The sequence below is a fragment of the Megalops cyprinoides genome, chromosome 9 (genome assembly GCF_013368585.1).
Source record: "Megalops cyprinoides isolate fMegCyp1 chromosome 9, fMegCyp1.pri, whole genome shotgun sequence".
In the NCBI taxonomy this organism is placed as follows: Eukaryota; Metazoa; Chordata; class Actinopteri; order Elopiformes; family Megalopidae; genus Megalops; species Megalops cyprinoides.
The window spans coordinates 13,854,968-13,874,684 of record NC_050591.1 but is presented as its reverse complement, the minus strand read 5'-3'; the positions used below and the strand labels follow the sequence as shown (position 1 = coordinate 13,874,684).

Here is a 19,717-nt window from a genome sequence, read left to right as displayed (position 1 = left end):
TTAAAATAAAGATGAAAAATTGATCAATCCCTTGCCAATGCCTACAGCTGCTGTACAACTTCAAGGTGTTTTGTGTGTAAGTGTGTGTGAAAGTGCTCCTTAGCAGAGGAGTGACACTTATTAATGGATCTATTGTCTTTTGTGTCAAATATCAACATATATTCATTTCTCATAATCAGCACAGGGTTTAGCTATCATTTGAACTGCACAATCCACGACTAGCACTAATAGTACTAGTCTGTGTAGTGATGGATGTGCAACTCTGATATTCCCACACTTCTTGTCCAGTGTGAATTACAACATTAATAATTTGTAATAATTATGCACATTACCCATTTACACTGCAGAACTTTAACTTATGTAGCTTATGTACTTTACTACAAGGATACAACAAACAAATCCATCACTCTGACTACATTTGTGACATCATTTGCTCCTATAATAACTCAGCTGAATATTCCAATGAGCACACAAAAGAAAAAGGGTCACCATGGGGACAAGGAGAGCAAGTAATGGAGTCATGTTCATGCACACATCTGGTTAATATTATCAGGATTACTCTCCACCTGCCTCACCAGCTGAGATACAGGTCAGGCGAGAAGCAGGCTGGTGTCCATAACACACTCACACACATAACAGCATATAACATTAGTATGAACACTGTAGCACTGCAATGTCACTGCGACACTGGTGTCCTTTCTAAGCTTTGTACTCTTCCTCTCACACAGATGTTGCCTTAATCTGGAGAGAAAAACAAAACTTCGTTTAGACCGAATAAACCCTCACCCCGCCCTTCTAAAAAGTGCAGGGTAACCGGGTTCATTATTTGGCAGCAGCTTTTGGAGCCTGTCCAAACTGCTGCCTGACATTGACTGTGAGGTGAAAAAGAGGGGCGTGGTTACATTTGGTCAAGTTGTTTACACAGCAGAAAATTTCAGCAGAGAAAAACCCAGCGGGAGTAAAATTGCAATCAATGCCCAGACAGCAATGGATGTGGGGGCCATTCCCTTTATGAAACTTGACCAAGCCCTCTGGCTACAGTCAATCGGTTCCAGGAATGATGACATCAGTGCCTTGGGGCGTGCCCTCCTTGTCAAGCCACCAGGAGTCAGAAGATGAAAGATGCCCTTTGATTAAAATGATGGGCTTAGCACCATCTGTAATTAATCCTCCCTTTGCTAATCTGAGGAAAAAGAGCAGTGACTGAATCAATCATGATATCAAGGCCACAGTTGTTTTCCTTTTTGTCCGGGTCCTTTCAAAGGAGAAAAACAAAATGCTTGCTTTTGACCAACAGCCCCAGATGACACTCACTGCACACACACACACGCACGCACGCACACACGCACAGAGCTCATACTTAAGAACTCGCATCAGGAAATGTCAAGCATGGCTAACTCACAGTCTCCAATGGCTAATGCGGACACTATATTTGTCAGGACAAATAGTTGGTTATTGGGATTTTGTTCCAAAGCATCCTTCAATTCAAAACCCATGCTTAGAGACACAACTCCATTAGACAGAGATGGACATAGAAGTACTGAAGCTCTCCTGCTCATCAAATACAATAACAGAATGTATGCAAATGCTGGGCTGCTGTTTTCAATTTGGTAAAAGTCTGAATTCTTTATCTACAGGAGATCTACGCAAATGCGGCAGAATTTGCAACCAATGCATCTCGTGTCCATGCACACACCCACAGAATGTTCCCCAGCAGCTAAGGCTGAATTACAGGCTAATGACCTTCTTTGGGCCAGATGTGGTACTATTTCCCAGCCAAGCATCTGACTCTTTGTAATACTATTCATGGAACAGACCCCATCTCATGAAACTGAGTATCTCATTGGGAGAGAGCAGAAATAGAAAAATGAGCAGATACTGGGGGAGAATCTACCATGTCCTACAGCACTGCTGGAAATCCTATCCTACATCCCATTGGTTGGGTGATACATTTTGCCCCACCCAGGAGTCTCACATTGGCCCAGACCTTTAGTTGTAGAAATTCATTGGCTCAGAGGTTTAATGCAAATAAGCTTTGCATGTAACCTACTACACATTATACTGCATTATTTGCCTGACATGCAGCTCCTGCGCCTGGATTACCTCAGCACTGCTTGCAGTACTGTCCTCTATAGGCAGCTCATTTTTATGTCTGAAGCTTTACATGAACAACTGAAGCAGGGTACAAGATTCAACGGTACAACAACAATGTCTCTTGAAGGGATTGTTGTACAGTACTGTACAAGCGGGCGCATTGTTCAAATGTACAACAATGTCTCCTTCAGGACTCCAAAACTAAAGCAGCTACCTGCTGACCACCCCACTTGACAAAGCACAGTCCACAAAGCCTTATCACCTCCATGACTTCACCCACTGTTGCTGCATTATTTAATTTGCTTAGCAGATGCCCTTATCCAGATCAGCTTGAATAGTTTACATATCATCCACATATACAGCTGGATATTCAGTGAGGACATTCAAGTTAAGTGTTTCGCTTAAGGGTACAACAACAGTACCCCTCCAGGGAACTGGACCAGCAAGCTTTGGGTCACCTGCTCCTTACTAACAACATTACATTACATTACACGATTGGCATTTAGCAGACACTCTTATTCAGAGTGACATATCAATGACAGGTTTTTTTTTTTTTACAATGTTATCCATTTATACTGCTGCATATTTACTAGGGCAAAAACGTAGCTGGGGAATCAAACCAACAACCTTTCAGTTACAAGTCTTGTTCCTTAACCACTATGCTACACTTACTATCTATTAACGCCTACTGATGTCAACCCCCTCACACCTGCTATTTACATTTCCTGTATTACTTGCTATTTATTTTACGGATAGTATTGCAATGTGTTTTGGATTCCGTGGCTGAAGTAGTTTTTTGGCTTCCCTCGTCTACTCAGGTTGCACAAGTTAACTTGTGGTCGGGCTAAAATAGTGTTATGCTCACACCCACTGGTCTGAGAGCGTTGTTAGCCTGGTCTGACACTGCTGCTTATTCAACTTGAATGGATACACTTCTGTTCTTTTGTGCTGGAAGTCACTGTGAATGAGAGCATCTGCTAAATGAATGTAAGGTAATGTAATGTAACTATGCTGCACTGTGGCTCACAGCGGCTCTGACACAGAGACCAGGTAAAACCCCACATTTACATAATAATCACAAAAGTATTCACACCCAGGGCCTCGTGGTAATGTGGGGACAGGGGCCAGCGGGGTTCGGTAGAGCAGTGGGGGGGGGGGGGGGCGGATGGCAGCGGGGTTCGGTAGAGCAGTGGGGACAGGGCCAGTGGGGTTCGGTAGAGCAGTGGGGACAGGGCCAGCGGGGTTCGGTAGAGCAGTGTGCCTCCCCTGTGCATCTGCTTTTCCATCTCTCCAGCTCTCTTCTCTCTGCTTGCGACTGCTTAACCTGCACGACCAGTTTTTTTTTTTCCTTCCCTGGTTAATGCTTGCTGAGGACCTGAAGATCTGAGAGGTGGGACGTGTCACCGCTCCGGTGCCGATGACAACGGCGTCCTCTCTTTGGCACGCAGGGGTTTTGCATGTCTCTCTCTAACCTTGGCGCTGATCATGGTCTTCCTGCTGCGTGCACTTTCACCCAGATAGCGGCATCGCGGGCCGCGGGGGTGCGTGCTCTACTCCAGTTAGCCAATCCCCTGTGGTCAGCTGTTTTTCAAAGATAAAGTCAGACCGCAAGATGGAAAAAAAAAAAAATCAAGGCTGTTGCTTTGCAGATCACTTACACAACCACTGCTTGAGTCACTTGAGACATTGAACATCTTCTGACTCTATGCTATAGATGCAAGACCAGGACTTCTGCTGAAGCACTGCTCGAGGATCTGCCACAATCCTCCACTGATGGAAAAAAAAACTAACCGTAAAGAACATGCTTTGGTTTTATGGCACCCTGAAGGGGTATATCCTCACCAGGGCAGTAACGGTAATAATCATAATAGATTTACATAGTGTCTGTCAGGGTTATCAAAGGGCAGGCTAGGAGCAGCCGTACAGAGCAGGCTTACAGGGTGGCCTTGATTCACAATGTGAACATAGGACAGTTTGTTCCCATTAGCTTGTCATTTGAGAATACTTAAAAATGGCACACAGAATAGAGTAATGGTTAACAAGACAAAGAGGGGGGTGAGATGTGCTGTTTTGAAGGCATAACACTTCAAATTGTCTGCAGTTTGGGCCTTATATCGGTTCCTGAATAAGAACCTGTTTAGTATTGCTCATTGGGGGCATATAAGGCCTTCTCCATGGAAGGTATTCTCTCTACCTGCAGCAGGCTAGTCTACCTGCACTATGTATAACAAAATTAAATGAAATTGTGTGCACTCCTTCAAAGCAGATGGTCAACATTTACCTGTATCCTGTATCACTCAGTTAAAATTTTCATTCAGACATTGTAAGTTAATGTGTTGTAGTACCATCTCAGATCTGATCAGGTGAGTGTATTGTTTAAAGTGTATATTTTGCATGCCTCATTGGTTTTTAATACTATCATTCTATGTGACCTGTTCTCTGTCTCTATATTATTACTGCTCAATGTCCATTCCATTCCATAGCTATCTGTCCTTTGGTACTACTGTGCTCCAATGTGCTTTTGATGGCTCCTAATTTTGAAAGTGCTATATAAGGAAAAACATGTGGGACCCTGCTGTTATTGTTATTGCTTTGAACACGGTATTCCCCTACCTCAGTGCAATAACAATGCGTGCATCTCTTTAAGGGCGTTACATAATGTTCTCAATAAAAAAAAAAACAATGCAGTAATGTGAAAGGAATGCTTCGTGCTAAACAAGACGTACCTGTCTGAGGAGTTATACTGTACATCTGTGAGCACAGGGTCAGGTGATCAAAGAGGCCTGCCGGTCTCCCAGCATGCCCCTCTCTCTCTCTCTACGCACCCTGGCAGCAGGCCTTCGCCCCGAGTGAGGCCTCAGACTGGACACAAGGGCATCTGTCGCCCAGCCCCGCCGCCCCCACGGCGCCCTTGCCACACCGCGAGGCTTCGCCCGGGCATGCCGCGCCACGCCCTGCCCTGCCCTCGCTGCCCACTCGCCGGCGGAAACGCGCACCCGGACACCCCAGATTAGAATCAGGGGGGCGGAAGAGGGCAGGGGCGTGTGGAATCTCGGGCACCGGTGGTCTCTTCTATAAGCAAATTCAACCACATCCCACCCACGCAAAGGCTACAGACACAGAGCCGGGAGGGGAGGTCAAATGCACTTAATGCAGTTTAGTAAATGACTTGGTGGCACTGAAAAACTGAGTGGGTGTGAGTTTCTGGTCTTGGACATGACAGCTGTTGAGTTAGGTACTTTGTTTCAGTTGATCTGTTAAGAACACAAAAACACACTTTCAATAATGGGCTCTCAATGCGTACAAGCATTCTAAATCACCCTTGACATGTGAATCTATAAGACAAATGAGGTAAGTGATAAATGAACAGCCAATACCTTTCACGCCACCTCAATTTTAAACTGATGCCCTTATTGGCTGACTTAGCCAGATCAGGCAGTGGACATCTGTCACATACTATTGAAAATAAAGACACACGAAGCAGTAGCAGCAGCAGCATGGAGCGATGCTTGGGGAGCTGGACTCACAGGGTTACAAGGTGGGGCACAGCTGTTGCATGCTTGGTCAATACACTTAACCAAAATTGCTTCTGTAACTGTACATCTATAAAAACAGATGACATGAAAAACGCTTATTTAGCATTTACATGAGCCTGCTAAATAAACACTGGAACACAACTGACAGGAGTTAGAAACAGGTGTACACAAATTCCACTGCTCAAGGATGAGAGGGTGAACCAATCATTTTTGTAGTTCCTCATATAACAACACAGTCGAGCCACATGGTTTCCAGATGGAAATCAGCAGCTCACTGAAAAGATGCTTTAAACTGTGCAAGATGCACAGCTAATCTGCATAGCAAAATCATTGGGAAATGAAGAGTATCATTTAACTCTGACCTGTTCTCTCTCACTGCCACTGCCCTTCTCTCCCTCCTACCTCCATCGCTTCGTAGCTTCTCTGTTGATGGAAATGAACCATATGACCTACCAAAGACAAAATTGTCACAATAGATATATCACTGTCAGACCAGCTGTAATTCATGGTCTTAAATTATCCTCTGAGGACAGATTGTACCTAGCTGTGTACCATAACAATGCTCTAGCTGCACCACTGAAATGAATGAATAAATGTTCTTCTGTTTACTGAACAATGACTGGCTCCGTGTCATTAGTTTTAGGGCACAATCCTTTAACTTGAGGTGTTTCAGTAATTGCAATTACTTTCTCTGCACTGTGCTCAAAACTCTGTTTCCTTTCTTGACTCCATAAGCTACTGAGGATACAGGCATTAGTAAAATCAGTAACATAAATCATAACCACACCAAAACTGAACAAAAAAAAAAGAACAGAAGCAACTGTTTATTCCTCAGGGCAAACAGTTTTTATTTTTCTTTTTTTATTACAAAATGTAAAAATAACACACATTTCCTGTGCTTGGTATGCTGGGGACGGTCCACAAAGACTGACAGAGTGGCAGTACAGACAGGACTGGAACAGCTTGACCCACGATGAGGGACTCAACTGGATGTGTCCGTCCAGAACACGGGCAAAGGTGGAAGTTATGAAGCTGAAGGATCTGATGTCCGGAAATGACTGCGGCTGTGCGTGTGGGGGTGAGTCTGTCTCCATAAATGATGGTATACTTAGAGCACCAGGTCTGCTTGGAAAAAAGTTCCTTTGAGTATCATTTGGGGGGAGGGGGGGAAGGGCAAATCACTAAGCCCGCAAACACAGAACGCTGCAGTGCCCGTTATCAGACCGACACAGCACACTGCATGATGAATGCACGTCCAGATGAATGAGTGTCCGTTCTGCGGCCTGAGTGGTTGAGAATGAGAGATGGTGAATTTGGGACATGAGCCCAATGCCCAGTGCTTTCTGGACAACTCGCTGTCCCCTCCTCACTCTGGAGACTGGCGGACTGTTCACTTGGCCCCGAAGTAGTCCACCACCCCACTTCCCTTCAGCCCGTCGAAGAAGAAGAAATTTCTGTGGGGCGCGTCCCTCTGAGAAAGGGCCTGCAACAGTCACACAAAGTCAGTCAGACCCAGCCACATGTGGTCACAAAGCCACTCAGACTAATGACTGTCTAGTCACTCTAACCATGTGAAGTCACTCATTCTGCCCATGGTTGTTCCCAACCACACATGGTCAAAAGAATCCGTCCTATGGCACATGGTCCTGAGGGTTGACCCAGTCATGTGCAGTCAGACAGTCCAGCTGATAACTGACCACGGCAACAGCACCAAACCAACGACCCCAGAGACACATGGTCACAGAGTTACTCAAACTGGTAACTGCCCCAACATGCCTTCTCATGACAAAAATGACAGAGATGGCCAGTCCCTGTCACAGGCCATCTGGCTCGCTTCCAAAGACAAGTAACACTGGAGAAATACCAACTTGGAAAGTAATTAGCCAAATCAACTGATCATAATTAATAATAATAATAGTGAGCCCTTTATCCTATGTCTTTTGAGGACGTAACCCCAGCGGCTGTCTTCTCCGCAGCTGCTGCCGGGTGGGCGTGGCCGGAGCGCGTGGAGAGGGGGCTGCTCCGGCCGGCGGCTCAGGTGGCCGGGCACGGCAGGCCGCCTGCGAGTTGCAGCCGGTTTCATCATACGGGAGCAGTGGGAGGACGGGGGCCTGGCCCCGCTCCACCGCCCAGAGCCCCCGAGCGGACAAGTCCGCGCAGACCTCGCCGTGACCGCGGACCGCAGCGGGCAGCTCGACTGCTGCAGACGCGATAAAAGCTGCCGCTCGTGTCTGTCGTCAGAATCTGCGCGTGTTCTGTTTGCTTTCCTCTGTACCTGCAGTCCAGCGCAGTCAACGGTTGTGCTATCGTGTGTTCTCTCGCTCGGCGAGATGGTAATGAGCCGTCCCGATGGTGAAAGATCGGACAGTCTGCTGCCTTTGTGTGTGCGTGTGTGCGTGCTTGCGTGTGTCGGGAGGGTGCTGGGGTCATCCTTGGGTCTCACCTTGACGATCTCCTGTCCCAGCACTCCACCAACCACTGCACACACCGGGGCCATCTCAGAGAAACAGTAACTGCAGAAATACAAAAGTTTAGGTGCCCCCAGACATCACTGTTCTGCAGTTACACATTAGAAAGAGACTACAATATTAGTATTTTATATTTTAAATAATAAATTATTATTTCATCAGTCTGTCTTTCGGAAGACACAGGGAAGTAGCTTTCTGATGTCCCAAACAGCCTGATGTCCCCATTTCGCACACCATAACAAATACAAGGTGTTGATAATATGATGCAAGGAATCAATAGCCAGAACAGGAAAGCGCCAGTTCAACCCTTGTCACGCACATTTGTAATTTCGGAGACAGTAATACAGAAGTAACCAACACTGAAAATCATGAGATTGTGTCGTAACACATCAAACCACAGATGTTGTGTCTGCAAGTTGCACTGCATTTCCAAAGAACGCATTCACAATTATTCTACCGACATTTATTCTGGCTGTCGCCATCACGTGACTCACTTAACCCATGTGTATAACTGTATCCATCCAGAATTTTGTGAATTTAACATATTTTACTTGCATCCCAACACATTAAGCAGAGAAAAAGCAGAATGTTCAATGCATAAACTGTTTCCAGACGTAATAATCAATGTTTGATTCTGAATGTTGGTGCTCTTCAAACACATGCATCTGAGTGTATTTTAAGCTTTTAATCCTGCCCCCAACTAATTGAGGAGGTGACGATGAGTTAACCAAGATGGCTTCTCTTACGTGACAAAGTCGTCCGGGAGAAGGTCACTGTTCAGCCCCTGGGCTTCCAGGATGTCGTCGCGGATCTGCCGTAGGAGCGGGGCATCCTCGGCGAAACTGCTCGGGTGAGGGTCACGACCCTTGTTCGTGCGAAACTTGAGCAAGACTGCAGGGGGAGGGACAATGAGCAAGGAGGGAAGAGGATCACCTAACTGAACGGAAATGGTGCCTTCATGCTATGTTGGAATTGCAAGTGGCCATATGAAGCAAGCGCCTAAGGCTACTTAAATTGCCCGCAAGTTTACATACCAGCAAAAGGCAAAAGCTGTGGCTTTCACAGTTCAGCTATTCCCTAATCGACCTTTGCATCTCAGCTGGGATTTGAACCCATGACCTGCTGCTTGTGAGTCAGTTTCCCAAACACCCAGTCTACACTTTCACCCTGGTTGTGCCCTGCCTGTCCTGTTTGACACGCTAGATCGTGAGGGCCACTTTAATGAGCACAGCTGTGTGCTGAACTTGCCTTTGTCCCAATTACGCAATCAGCTTCTCTGAAACAGAACAGCGTGAGCCAACTGGTCGGAAGAAGGGAAACTCGTTTTACTCATTTTGAGAATTCCTTTTACTCATGTGATAAGAGCTATAAATGGCTCCGTAACCTAGTTAAACAAGTTCAAGTACAAGCACCAAGTTCAGCTGCCAGACCGGTGCTGCCAGTTTCACGATCCCTGACTCCACTCTGCAGTTTCTGACGGGCGTGGTCCAGGGCGTGGTCCAGTTGCGCAACTTTGCAGAAGGCAGCAATACAACAACAACCCTCCTGGATACCTGTGGTGCAACCGGGGTCGGGACACGTCCCATAATCCCCTGCCTGCAGTGTGCTAACCACGTTTGCAATTTTACACTTGTGGTATGAAGTCTTTTGTATTCCGAGGATTTCAGGGCTTCTGAAATACCGATCCCGCACGCTTAAAAATGCCATTTCACACAAAGGAGCTCATTTCTGGATAAGCACTTTTCACAAGCAATAAAACTGATAATGTAAAAACCACAGCATTTCATGACGACATCAATTACTTCTAATTGGCTTGGCAACTTGACTTATACAATATGACCTTGCGAAATATGTGGTTGGGTGTTTAATACAGAGAAGAGCGCCGTGTGCCAAGGACGCAGCTGCTGTGGCCTGTCTGGGATTGGTGCCACCATCCTCCCAGGTCTGAGCCTCTGGGCCCCAGAGGGCCTAACGGGGACGGGGAGGTGGCGGTGGGTCTTTTTAGGACGCGCACTGTGGGCAGAGAGGCTGCACACCACTTCCTGTGAGATCCCCACTTCCCTCAAGCGCTGCGCTCTCAGGCCCGCCAGAACAGCCTGTTCAGATCAGCCCGCTAACACGATGTGGTCCTCGTGCCTCCTCCTCCCCTGACTGAGGTCCCACGTGAAACAGGAAGCCGAAACGACAGCTAATAAACGGATGTGGGCGTACGTCATTCAAGAGATCGTTCCTCCCGCTTATCTTCGGAGGAGATCTTCGAAAGGAAATCTATAGGGGAGACGGTTAAGACGGACTGACACTGGAATACCTGTGCCCTCTGACTCACGCAACAGCTTACGTGACCTTAGTAACCATCCTTCCCTCATGCCCCCCCCCCCCCCATTCACTTCCTGCCTCTGGCTGTCCGTCAACCGCACCGTTGAGCCCACCCACTGCTATTTCCACACACGCACGGGCGCATAAAAACAACTGTGCGCACACATACACGATCTGACACAGAAACACATTCTGAATGAGAGAAGTGCACAGTCTGAGCCACAGCTAGAAACACACAGACAGGCACACACAAGGAAATGACCCTGTTGCCTGAGGCAGACAGACAAACAGACAGGCATCATACCCTGACAAAAACAAGCTGACTCAAATGCAGGTATTGAAGGCAGCCAACTATGTCTCCTTGCGTGCACGCAGCAAACACACACAGACACACACACACACAGACACGCACACAGGGACTCTCCAACTGCCACTGAAAACATCATGCAGGGGTGCGCTTGCAGTAGAACTTTGTAAAAAGAATATTTCCTGGAACATTCCGGTAATATTCTGATAAAGGTGCTCAAAAGCGCGAGAACGTTCCCCCGCGTCTGAAATACCCTGTGTGTCTGAGCATTCCTCAAAGAGGGGAGAAGAAGTTCAGAAATGAAACAGATTGGTGTCGCTCTTCCTTTTAAACCGTGAGCGATGGCCGTTCCCGCTGACATGAAACAGCCGGAATGGAACGGAATCAGCGCTCTGAGATAGAAGGGGCCGAGAGGAAATGGTGCTTCCTCAAAGCGGCGGTCGTGAGGCAACGTCGTATTTATAGAAACCTGGCACTTTTTTTTTTTTTTTTTTTAAAGTTTTCTAACCTTTAAGAGGGCCAAAAAACAAGAGTAGGAAATGTTTTTGTTCTCAGGTGGTATTAATAGCAACAGAGAGGTGCATATATTAGCCGGCCCCAGCCAGGATAGCTTTCAGGTCACCGGCTGTGTTGTGTAACCACACTTGGCTAGCCATGGGACGCCTGTGATGGAAAAAAAAAAAGACCACCTTCTTTATGAGGAAGCAAAGGCGGGGGCTAATAAAAGCCTGGCCGTGTCAAAAACAGCCCGAGGAAATCTGTATAACGCAACAATACCATACAACCATATTTGGCGATGGCAGAGCGTAACGGAGGAGGTGGGCAAGCTGCAAGCACCTGTTTTTTGAGCACGCAAAGTCCGCCCTAAAAAAGCAAAACAAAAACATGGGGCTGTGCACGCAGATTCTGTGCAGCTCAGGCCCTCACTGGACGCGGAACCAGAAATCTGCGCAGGTAGACTCCTTTGAACGTTTCCAAGTCGGCTGGTTGCTGGCGTCTGCTTCTTACTGGAGCTTACATAGACACGGCCAAGAACTGGGGCTTGCTTCCATGTAGCCCTGAAGCATCGCGGCTGGTTGCTACACGCAGCTGCGGTAATGCGGTTAGCTCCTTGAGCCGATGCAGCCTTGCGACTGGATTCTGTGTGAATGCATTTTAACCTGACTCGTTCCCACATGCCGTCATGCCATTTTCCCTTGGGGACTTGTAACTGGTCCACCAGTAACTCAACAGAGCTTAAATCATCCTGCCACTGAGTAGGGATGGTGTTACAATAATCCAGCTGAAGACACATATATCAAACATGCACAAAGAAAACGGGCGTCGGCAACTGCAGTGCATGCTGGGATATAGCAAGCTGGGCCACAGGGGATTTTGGCAGTGAAGGAAACACCTTGCAGCAGGAAGTAGTCGGCAGGGGTGCGCTTTAGGCTGGCCTTGGCCTTCTCGCTCGTCCAGTCAACTTCCAGAGCCTCCTTCAGGCGACAGAAACTGGCTGTCTACTTGGAGAGACGAGAACAGGGAGAGAGAGCCCAACATCTTGAATGAACATCAAAATGCACAGCTAGATTAGAGGGGATCCAGAAAGGACAACATTTTGCAGACCGACAGAAGAGAGGGAAATGTGCTGTAACCTTTTTGACCATGGTGGTCTCGTTGGGGTCCACCTTCGGTTTCTTGGCCTCGGGCCCATCATTGGTCTCCTGTGCAGGCTTCGCCACCTTGGGCTTCTCTCTGGAGATGTGAAAAACGAGCAACTTAAGGCTACCGAGCAGAAAGGGTCAGGCATGAAAAAGGGACAGAGAGGACGGAGGAGGCACTCACTCCACATAGTGGTGCTCCGGGCCCAGGTCGGAGAACATGTAGCCGTGGTAACCAAAGACGTCTCCACAGAAGACCTTCACGTTCCTCTGGGCGCAGACTTGGTCCACGCGCACCATGAGGTCACGGGAGCAGCCGGTCAGACACACCTGGGTTTACAGGGACACAGAGCAAGAACACACTCACTAACAAAGGCTGTGTTCCATTCGCATCAGGAGATCAAGGGGACTGTCTAGTGTTAGCCTCAACTTCAACAGCTCCAGTGTTTCCAAGGAGGGCTGGGATGGCGCTACAGTATGCACTGTATACAACCACAAACACTCTAGCAAGGGGTTTCCCAGTTGCAATATGGAACTTGAAACTGCTGGGGGGTGGGGTGGGGGTGGGGGTGGGGGTGGGACGGTGTGGAATTTGTGCATTGCATATTTCACATTTTAGTAAACACAATATGATTTTGAGGGTAAACAACTTTGTTTTGTATTTGGTGGTGGGGAAGGGATAGCTTTTATCAAGTAACTGACCACAGGGCTGGGGCCATCTTATCCAGCGCTACAAACCTGGCCCTCCCCTACGTAGGATGGAGATAACGGTGGGCGCCTGGGTACATCTGCCCCTCTTATCCTGGCACACCGGAGACATGATGTGCCACTTGGACAACAGGGCGGGGGACCCAACTTCAGTTTAGAATCCACCTTATGTTCTTATGTGTTCACTAATGCGATCCTCGTGAAAGAGAAAACCACGTCAGTGGGCCCTAGATGAGGCCTTGGAGCTTGCATCCAACAAAGAACACTGTCACACAAGCTCCATTACTGAAGCAAATGGGACAGGGCGACTGGCCAGGCCGTCCCCTTCAAGGTAGCCAAGCTGTCAAGGCCGGAGACAGCTAGGTGACCGCAATGTGGGGAGAGGCGGCGCGGTATTAGCTGTGAACAATGCGGCCGTGTCGGCCTGGTTTTGGACACGGAAGGTCATTAGCGGGTGACTCTGCAGTTGGCGCTGCTTGTTAGGATCTGAGGCTAAGAGACTGGAAGCGCCTGGAGACCTGCGGCAGGGGGTCTTTTGCAGGAAAGGGCCTGGCTGTCTGACCATAGCGCTTCCTTCCCTTTCGGGGCCATTCCACGGATCGGACGCCGCCTCTTTGTGGAGGCCCTGGGCGCCTCCTTTGTGCCCACTGACACTGGCTGGATTGTTCGGAAAGGGGGGCGGGACCGGGGCTTTCCAAAGCCCGCCCGGACAATGGAGCCTAGCAACAGGGAGGCGGGGAGAGGAGAAGGAGAGGGGGAGAGTGGGAGAGGGAAAGAGAGGGAAAAGGAAGAGAGGGAACGAGAGAGGGAGATGGAGGGAAAGAAGGAGGAGGAGTGAAAAAGAGGGAGAAATAAACAGAGCAAGGGGAGGAAGAAAAGCAGGAGAGATGAAGGAAAGTAAGGGAGAAAGGAGGGAAAAGAAAGGAGAGATAGTGAGAGGGGAAGAAGAGAAGGGGAGAGAGAGGGAGGCCGAGTAAAGGAGAGAGGAGGAGAGAAAGGGGGGGGGGTGGAAACGCAAGGGCAGTCCATTCTTTCATCTCACACAGACACTTTCTCAATTGCCAGGTCTGGCCACTCGCTTGCGCGCTGTGGGAAGCTGATGAATATCTTAACAGCCCTGGCTTTGTGCGACGTAGCCCACACTCGCTCTCCAGCGCGCGCCAATTAAGCCACACTGAAGTCTCTACGGACAGCACAGAAATATCAATGGAAACGCATGAAAGGGATGAGCCAGCCTCACACAGGCACATCAGCACCTCACCAATTAAGAACTGGGACGGCTCAGAATCTCAAAACACATGGGGGAGCCGTGACACATTTCCATCCAGCTCCATGTGCATCACGCTTCCCTTTGATTCAAAGTTATAATTGGTGGGGGGCATACAGAGAATATACCAATGTTTATCAGAAGCAGCCTAACCTGTACATTCAGCGTCTATGCCGATATTAATCAAGCTACACTGTCCGTGTCACTACAACCGATACTTTGTGTTGTGGAATGGCAGCGGGACAGGGGTTCAACGGCTCTCAGAGACCGAGGGCAGCTTTTCGACTTTTCCGTACCCTCCACTCAGCATACCACACACGCGCTGGCAGAGCTAGGCTCGCGCCGGCGATGACAGCACTGCGCTGTTTTGGCGGGCGGGTGTACGCGCGCCGCTCCCCCTCCCTCCCTCTCGCTGAACTTCCCCTCTCTCTCCCACCGGGACGTTTCCGCCGGTGTCTGCCGCGGCGGTGGAGCGGGGAGGGGTACGCGCCACGCTTTGTAATCCCGGCCCGCATTATTAATCTTTCACGCAGCGATTGGGGTGTGGGAGGAGGGCATGTGTGTGTGTGTGGGGTGGGGGGGGGGGGGGGGGGTGTTGGCGCTCGCTCTTTTCAGTCGGCTTCCTCGCGACGGAAATAAATTATGGACCAAAGGGACGACCGAGAGCCTTGATCGCACATCAAAGGCTGCGGCTACCAGAACAGAGAGGAGCGGCTACTGCGAGGCTCAAATTACCACGCTGCGCTTTTTTGCGCCACTTTTATCCCCACTGGTCGTCCCTTTAATCCTCTGCTGTGCCCATGAGGCGTTTCAACCTTAACAGCAGCGCTGCGCTACGCAACTTATCAGAGGAAAGGGCATAAAGTGGGGAAACTCTGGAGTGAGAGTTTTTCCAGACATGCGTCATGGCAGGTGGATGGTCTGGGTGAGGCGCTAGCCGCCCGTATATACTGTGACGCTGTCGTGTCCCCAACAGCACGCAACTTTGAAAACCCTCTCTTTACGTGATAATGCAACTTATTCAAATCCAATGTATTGTAAAAAGACAAAACATTGTACATAAACATATACAATGCCTTAGTGATGCAAAACAACACACTGTCACTAGTGGTCAGTGCTAGGGAAAAGAGATCTGGACTACAGCATAACAGCACCACCTAGTGGGGTAAAGTAAGTAAAGGAGAACGATCTGCACTACCATTGCAAAGCCCTCAGCAATTTCAGAGCAAAGAGTGTTTTTAGCAGCTGTTCCAAACCGCTGAAAAAAATCTGTCTAAAACCATATGAACAATATATATAGACACACAGCCATGAATGCTAATATGTTACTTTTGTGCTGCCTGCATTAACTTCTGTGCAAAAAATAAAAAAGAAAAGTAAAAACTTTTCGTTGTTTTCAGTATTATTGCCAAATAAAAAAAAAAAAGATTAATTTCTTGCAGGTGATACAAAACTACACAATCTACAATACCATGACCATGTGTACGTGACTTCCTGTGGTCTGAATCACTAATCAGCACTACAATACCATCTGTGAGGGTGTATGCAACATTCTCAGGTATGAGGCATCTCTCACACTAACACCTTATTTCCCTGTAGCACTGGGGCCAGTTCAGTTCAGGCTGTGGTTGTTTTTATAAGACCTGTTTTGAGGTGCGGAGCTGTGCTGAGCTCACTGGCGCTCGCCTAGTTCCAAACCGGCTGAGAGTAGAGATGGCTAGAGGTGGGGCTATTCCACTGTGTTGTATACTGTGCCATTCGCAATCACAGCAAACAGCCAGGAGCGACTAGAAGTAAGAAGGAGGCTGTTTTTCTTCTCCTAAAAAACTAGCCTTGGACCTCAACAGAAAACCTGGCAGTAATCTCAAACTGAGTAGGGAGCAAAGTTCACTGTGACATCATAGGCTACAGGTCAAGTTGTAAGCAATGTAAAGGAAAAGCAACAGAGGTGTACTGTGCTGATGTGCTCCAGCTCATGCCAGCCTGGTTCCTGCTCTACACTACAAAACAGGCAGAATTTTAAGGGAAAGGACATGATCCACAGTGAACAAGCACCTGTAAGTAACTGCTGTAGCCAAACTGTTCTGCTGTGAGCATCACTCGGACATTGTTGCACAGCGATGCTCAACTCACCGCGTTGAACTGCAGGAAGAACTCGTCCGGCTTGGACTCAGCACTCTCCATGTCCGCCTTCACCTCCACCATGGGGTTGAGGTACTGCGCCCGCTCCAGTGAGGCCTGGGCCCGGTTCTGCCCGTCGGAGCCCACCGGGATCAGGAATTGGGCTCGGCTGGACTCCTCCGTCACCTTGGGGATGCAAAGAAAGAGGACACACGTGCCATTTGTTCTCTGGGGTGTAGGGTCAGCGCTATCATCAAAACTCCAGCTGATTACTAAAGTTCTTGCCACAATAATAGAGTCCCCACATCCTGCATCACCCAAATCATTTTCTCTACATCCGTGGATAACCATCTCTAGCAGGGCGTGTGTCAGCTGAGCGAAATGTGTCTTGCTGCTCCCCCGTTTTACCACAGAGATGAAAGGATTGTGGCAGAAACAAGACCAACACTGCCAGAAAGCAGCATTTGAAGAAGACAAGATTTGTTAGATTTTGCTGGAGCAATTCAGGGTTAGGCACCTTGCTAAACTGTAGGACTGCTGTGCCCCACCTGTGGTTTGAACATGTAATGAAGGTTATCATATTAACATTTGGACTAATAAAGCCAAATGAATGACCAAATGGCGGTTCTGTATGCCTGAACTTACTACATTGCACCCCTGAACACAGCTCCAGATCTGGTTTGTCCTACCTATCCCTGACCCCAGCCATTTCGTACAAAGAACTGAAACTGACCCAAGGCTAGTGCTCAGAGCCACTATTGCTCTGTTCACCATCCAATACCTGCTCATGGTCCAGCATGGTTAACCCCTTCACTCCTGCCAGGATGAGGTTTTTTGCGACCTCTGCCCCCAAGCCCTTGAGGCCCACCAGCAGCACACGTGATCCTCGCAGCCTGGGGGAGAGACAGAGACAAGCAGCTACATCATACCTTTACTTCAAATTCTAATAACGCATAAGATAATGGAGAATAATAATTAGGATTATGTAGGATTCACAATAATTATCCACATAACCAGCCTGTGACACAAGCAATGCAAAACTGAAGTCACAAATGAAAAATGATCGAGACTGTTAAATATAAGATAAATAACAAGAAGAGTCATTAGATTTTCAACAACCAACAGTCATTAATGTCACCTAAGATACTTAATAGCTAAACTGTGCATAATTTACCACGTGTACAGATCCTCTACATGTTTGTACATGACTTATTCTCAATGCAGCAATTCTAGACCTGTACCAAATGTCTAGTTGGATATTGAGAAATAAGATTATGATTATTCAGGGATTTCATCACTGTAAGGAAAAAAAAAAAACAGGATGCAGCCATAGTTCATGAAGAGTATGTGGTCTAAACAGGACTTCCTGGTAAATTAGGAAACATAAAAAACTTCAACCATTTCCAATAATCATCTCAAAACTGCAAATCTTATCCTACCATCAGATGCTTAAATATCAATTAAGAACAGTCAGGAATGTCTGAATGAAACAGGGAATTTAATGAAATCAGTGAGGCATTAAGTGAGGTCCATTTGAAACAGAAGTGGCAGGAAATCAATCAGTGATGTAATCCTATAGATTCTATGGCAATGTTTACCTGGGTTGGACCTTATCCATATATCTGACTACATTACACTCTCATTACATTCCATCCTAACCCCATTACACTCTCAAAATCTTGCTCCTCTTTCAGTGTAATCCAGAAGTGAATTCCCAAGCATTTGCAGCCAATGTGATACTCTATGGGTAACGATACTTGAAAGAGTTTCATATTCTGTGTTACCCGATTTCAACTACATTTGCCACACATACAGCAATAAAAACAGCAGATACCACTTCCATAATCTGTACGTAATACTGTGCGCACTGAGAAACGATTATTCGCCTTTTCGCCCAACTGTAATTTTGACCATGTGCAATATAGTTTCTTGCACAGCTTTAATATTTATTAGAAAACAATAAACCTTAACAACTGAGCCCTTGTGCAGGTTTGATTCACAGCCATAGCATATAAACGCCGTTAAGATTAAAATGACTGTTCAGTGATCTGTCAAGACCCCGCTGTTTACAGCGTCACTATCTTGGCCCACAGGGAGCGCTGCTGGAGAAGCCATCTCAGAGGTCATTGGAAAACACTCGGCATGCCAACAAAATACGAATTGATATATGATAGCTACACAGTCTCTGCAGAAACCAAAAGAAATGACTTCTCACGCTGTGTTTTCCGTTTTTTACAGGAACTAAAGTGTGGTTTCGTAAGAGGCGATAACCCATGTAATGCAGCAGCTTGGGGTGACTCTGGTTTCATTAAAACTGCTGCTTAACAAGCCCACAAGTTAAGCAACGAGCTTGCAGTGCTCTGTGGACTTCCCTGGTGCTCAATCCTTACGACTTGACCAAAGGAGCAAAGTTGACGATGGTAATGATATCAAATTAAGCGGCTAAAACACGCCCACACTGTAGACATTCAACCTGGCCACGAAGACTTGGTTGCGTTCCTACGCGGCCTCAATCAGACGCGATCTATTAGCTAGATTGCTAGCTACCAGGTGTCACCGAGGAGAAAAGGGGGAAATTTAGTACGCAACCTATGCTGTCATTATTGGCCTGGTTAACAGTCAGCAATGTATCTTAATTTGGCAACCCCTAACCGCGAGCAAAAAACATCAATAGAATGAATGGACTGTGACGAAAGACTTAGCTAGCTACACTGGCCATATTTTCTTCTGTAGTATATCAAAGTAAGAACATACTCTAACGTCCAGTAATATATTGCAACTGAAAATATTTCGCTTGATAGTAAGCTAACCAGCGGCCAAAATGACTTGTGCGCTAGGTAGCAAGGTATTTTAGATATCCCCAAACCTTTTTTGTGCATCCAGACCCCACAGTCGAATCTGCCGATCATATTGGGCAGCCTCTTCCTCGCTAATAATAGGGTCCTCCCTTTCAACCATGTCTATCATTTCGAATATTTAAAGTTATCCTACTTGTGGAAAGGGACGTGAAAACTTGCTAGCCACTAGATAAATAATTTCTCTACACATCCAACGCTTTCCTCCCTTTCTTTTCAGCAACAAAAGTCCCGCTGCGTGCAGTTTGAAAGGACGCTTAATGATGACATCATTGTGTACGTACGCTCTCTGAAGCCGTGATGAGTGCGTCCCGTCATATGATACGAGTCAGTATTCCTTCATAAAGCCAGAGGGGTGTGTTAACAACCGACTTCTGCATGTCATTCTTATTTTGCTTCGGTATA

At 47.4% G+C, this 19,717-nt stretch overlaps 1 protein-coding gene across 1 annotated transcript; it reads right to left on the bottom strand.

Moving 5' to 3' along the window:
- Positions 1 to 6,938: 6,938 nt before the first annotated feature.
- sae1 (SUMO1 activating enzyme subunit 1) lies at positions 6,939 to 19,558 on the bottom strand. Its single transcript, XM_036536786.1, has 9 exons — positions 19,324 to 19,558; positions 17,239 to 17,350; positions 16,470 to 16,643; positions 12,546 to 12,691; positions 12,356 to 12,455; positions 12,115 to 12,220; positions 8,845 to 8,989; positions 8,074 to 8,143; positions 6,939 to 7,113 (listed from the first exon to the last, which is right to left on the bottom strand). Exons 1-9 carry the CDS (start codon positions 19,422 to 19,424, stop codon positions 7,021 to 7,023), a joined length of 1,047 nt encoding a protein of 348 aa, XP_036392679.1. The 5' UTR covers positions 19,425 to 19,558; the 3' UTR covers positions 6,939 to 7,020.
- Positions 19,559 to 19,717: the final 159 nt, after the last annotated feature.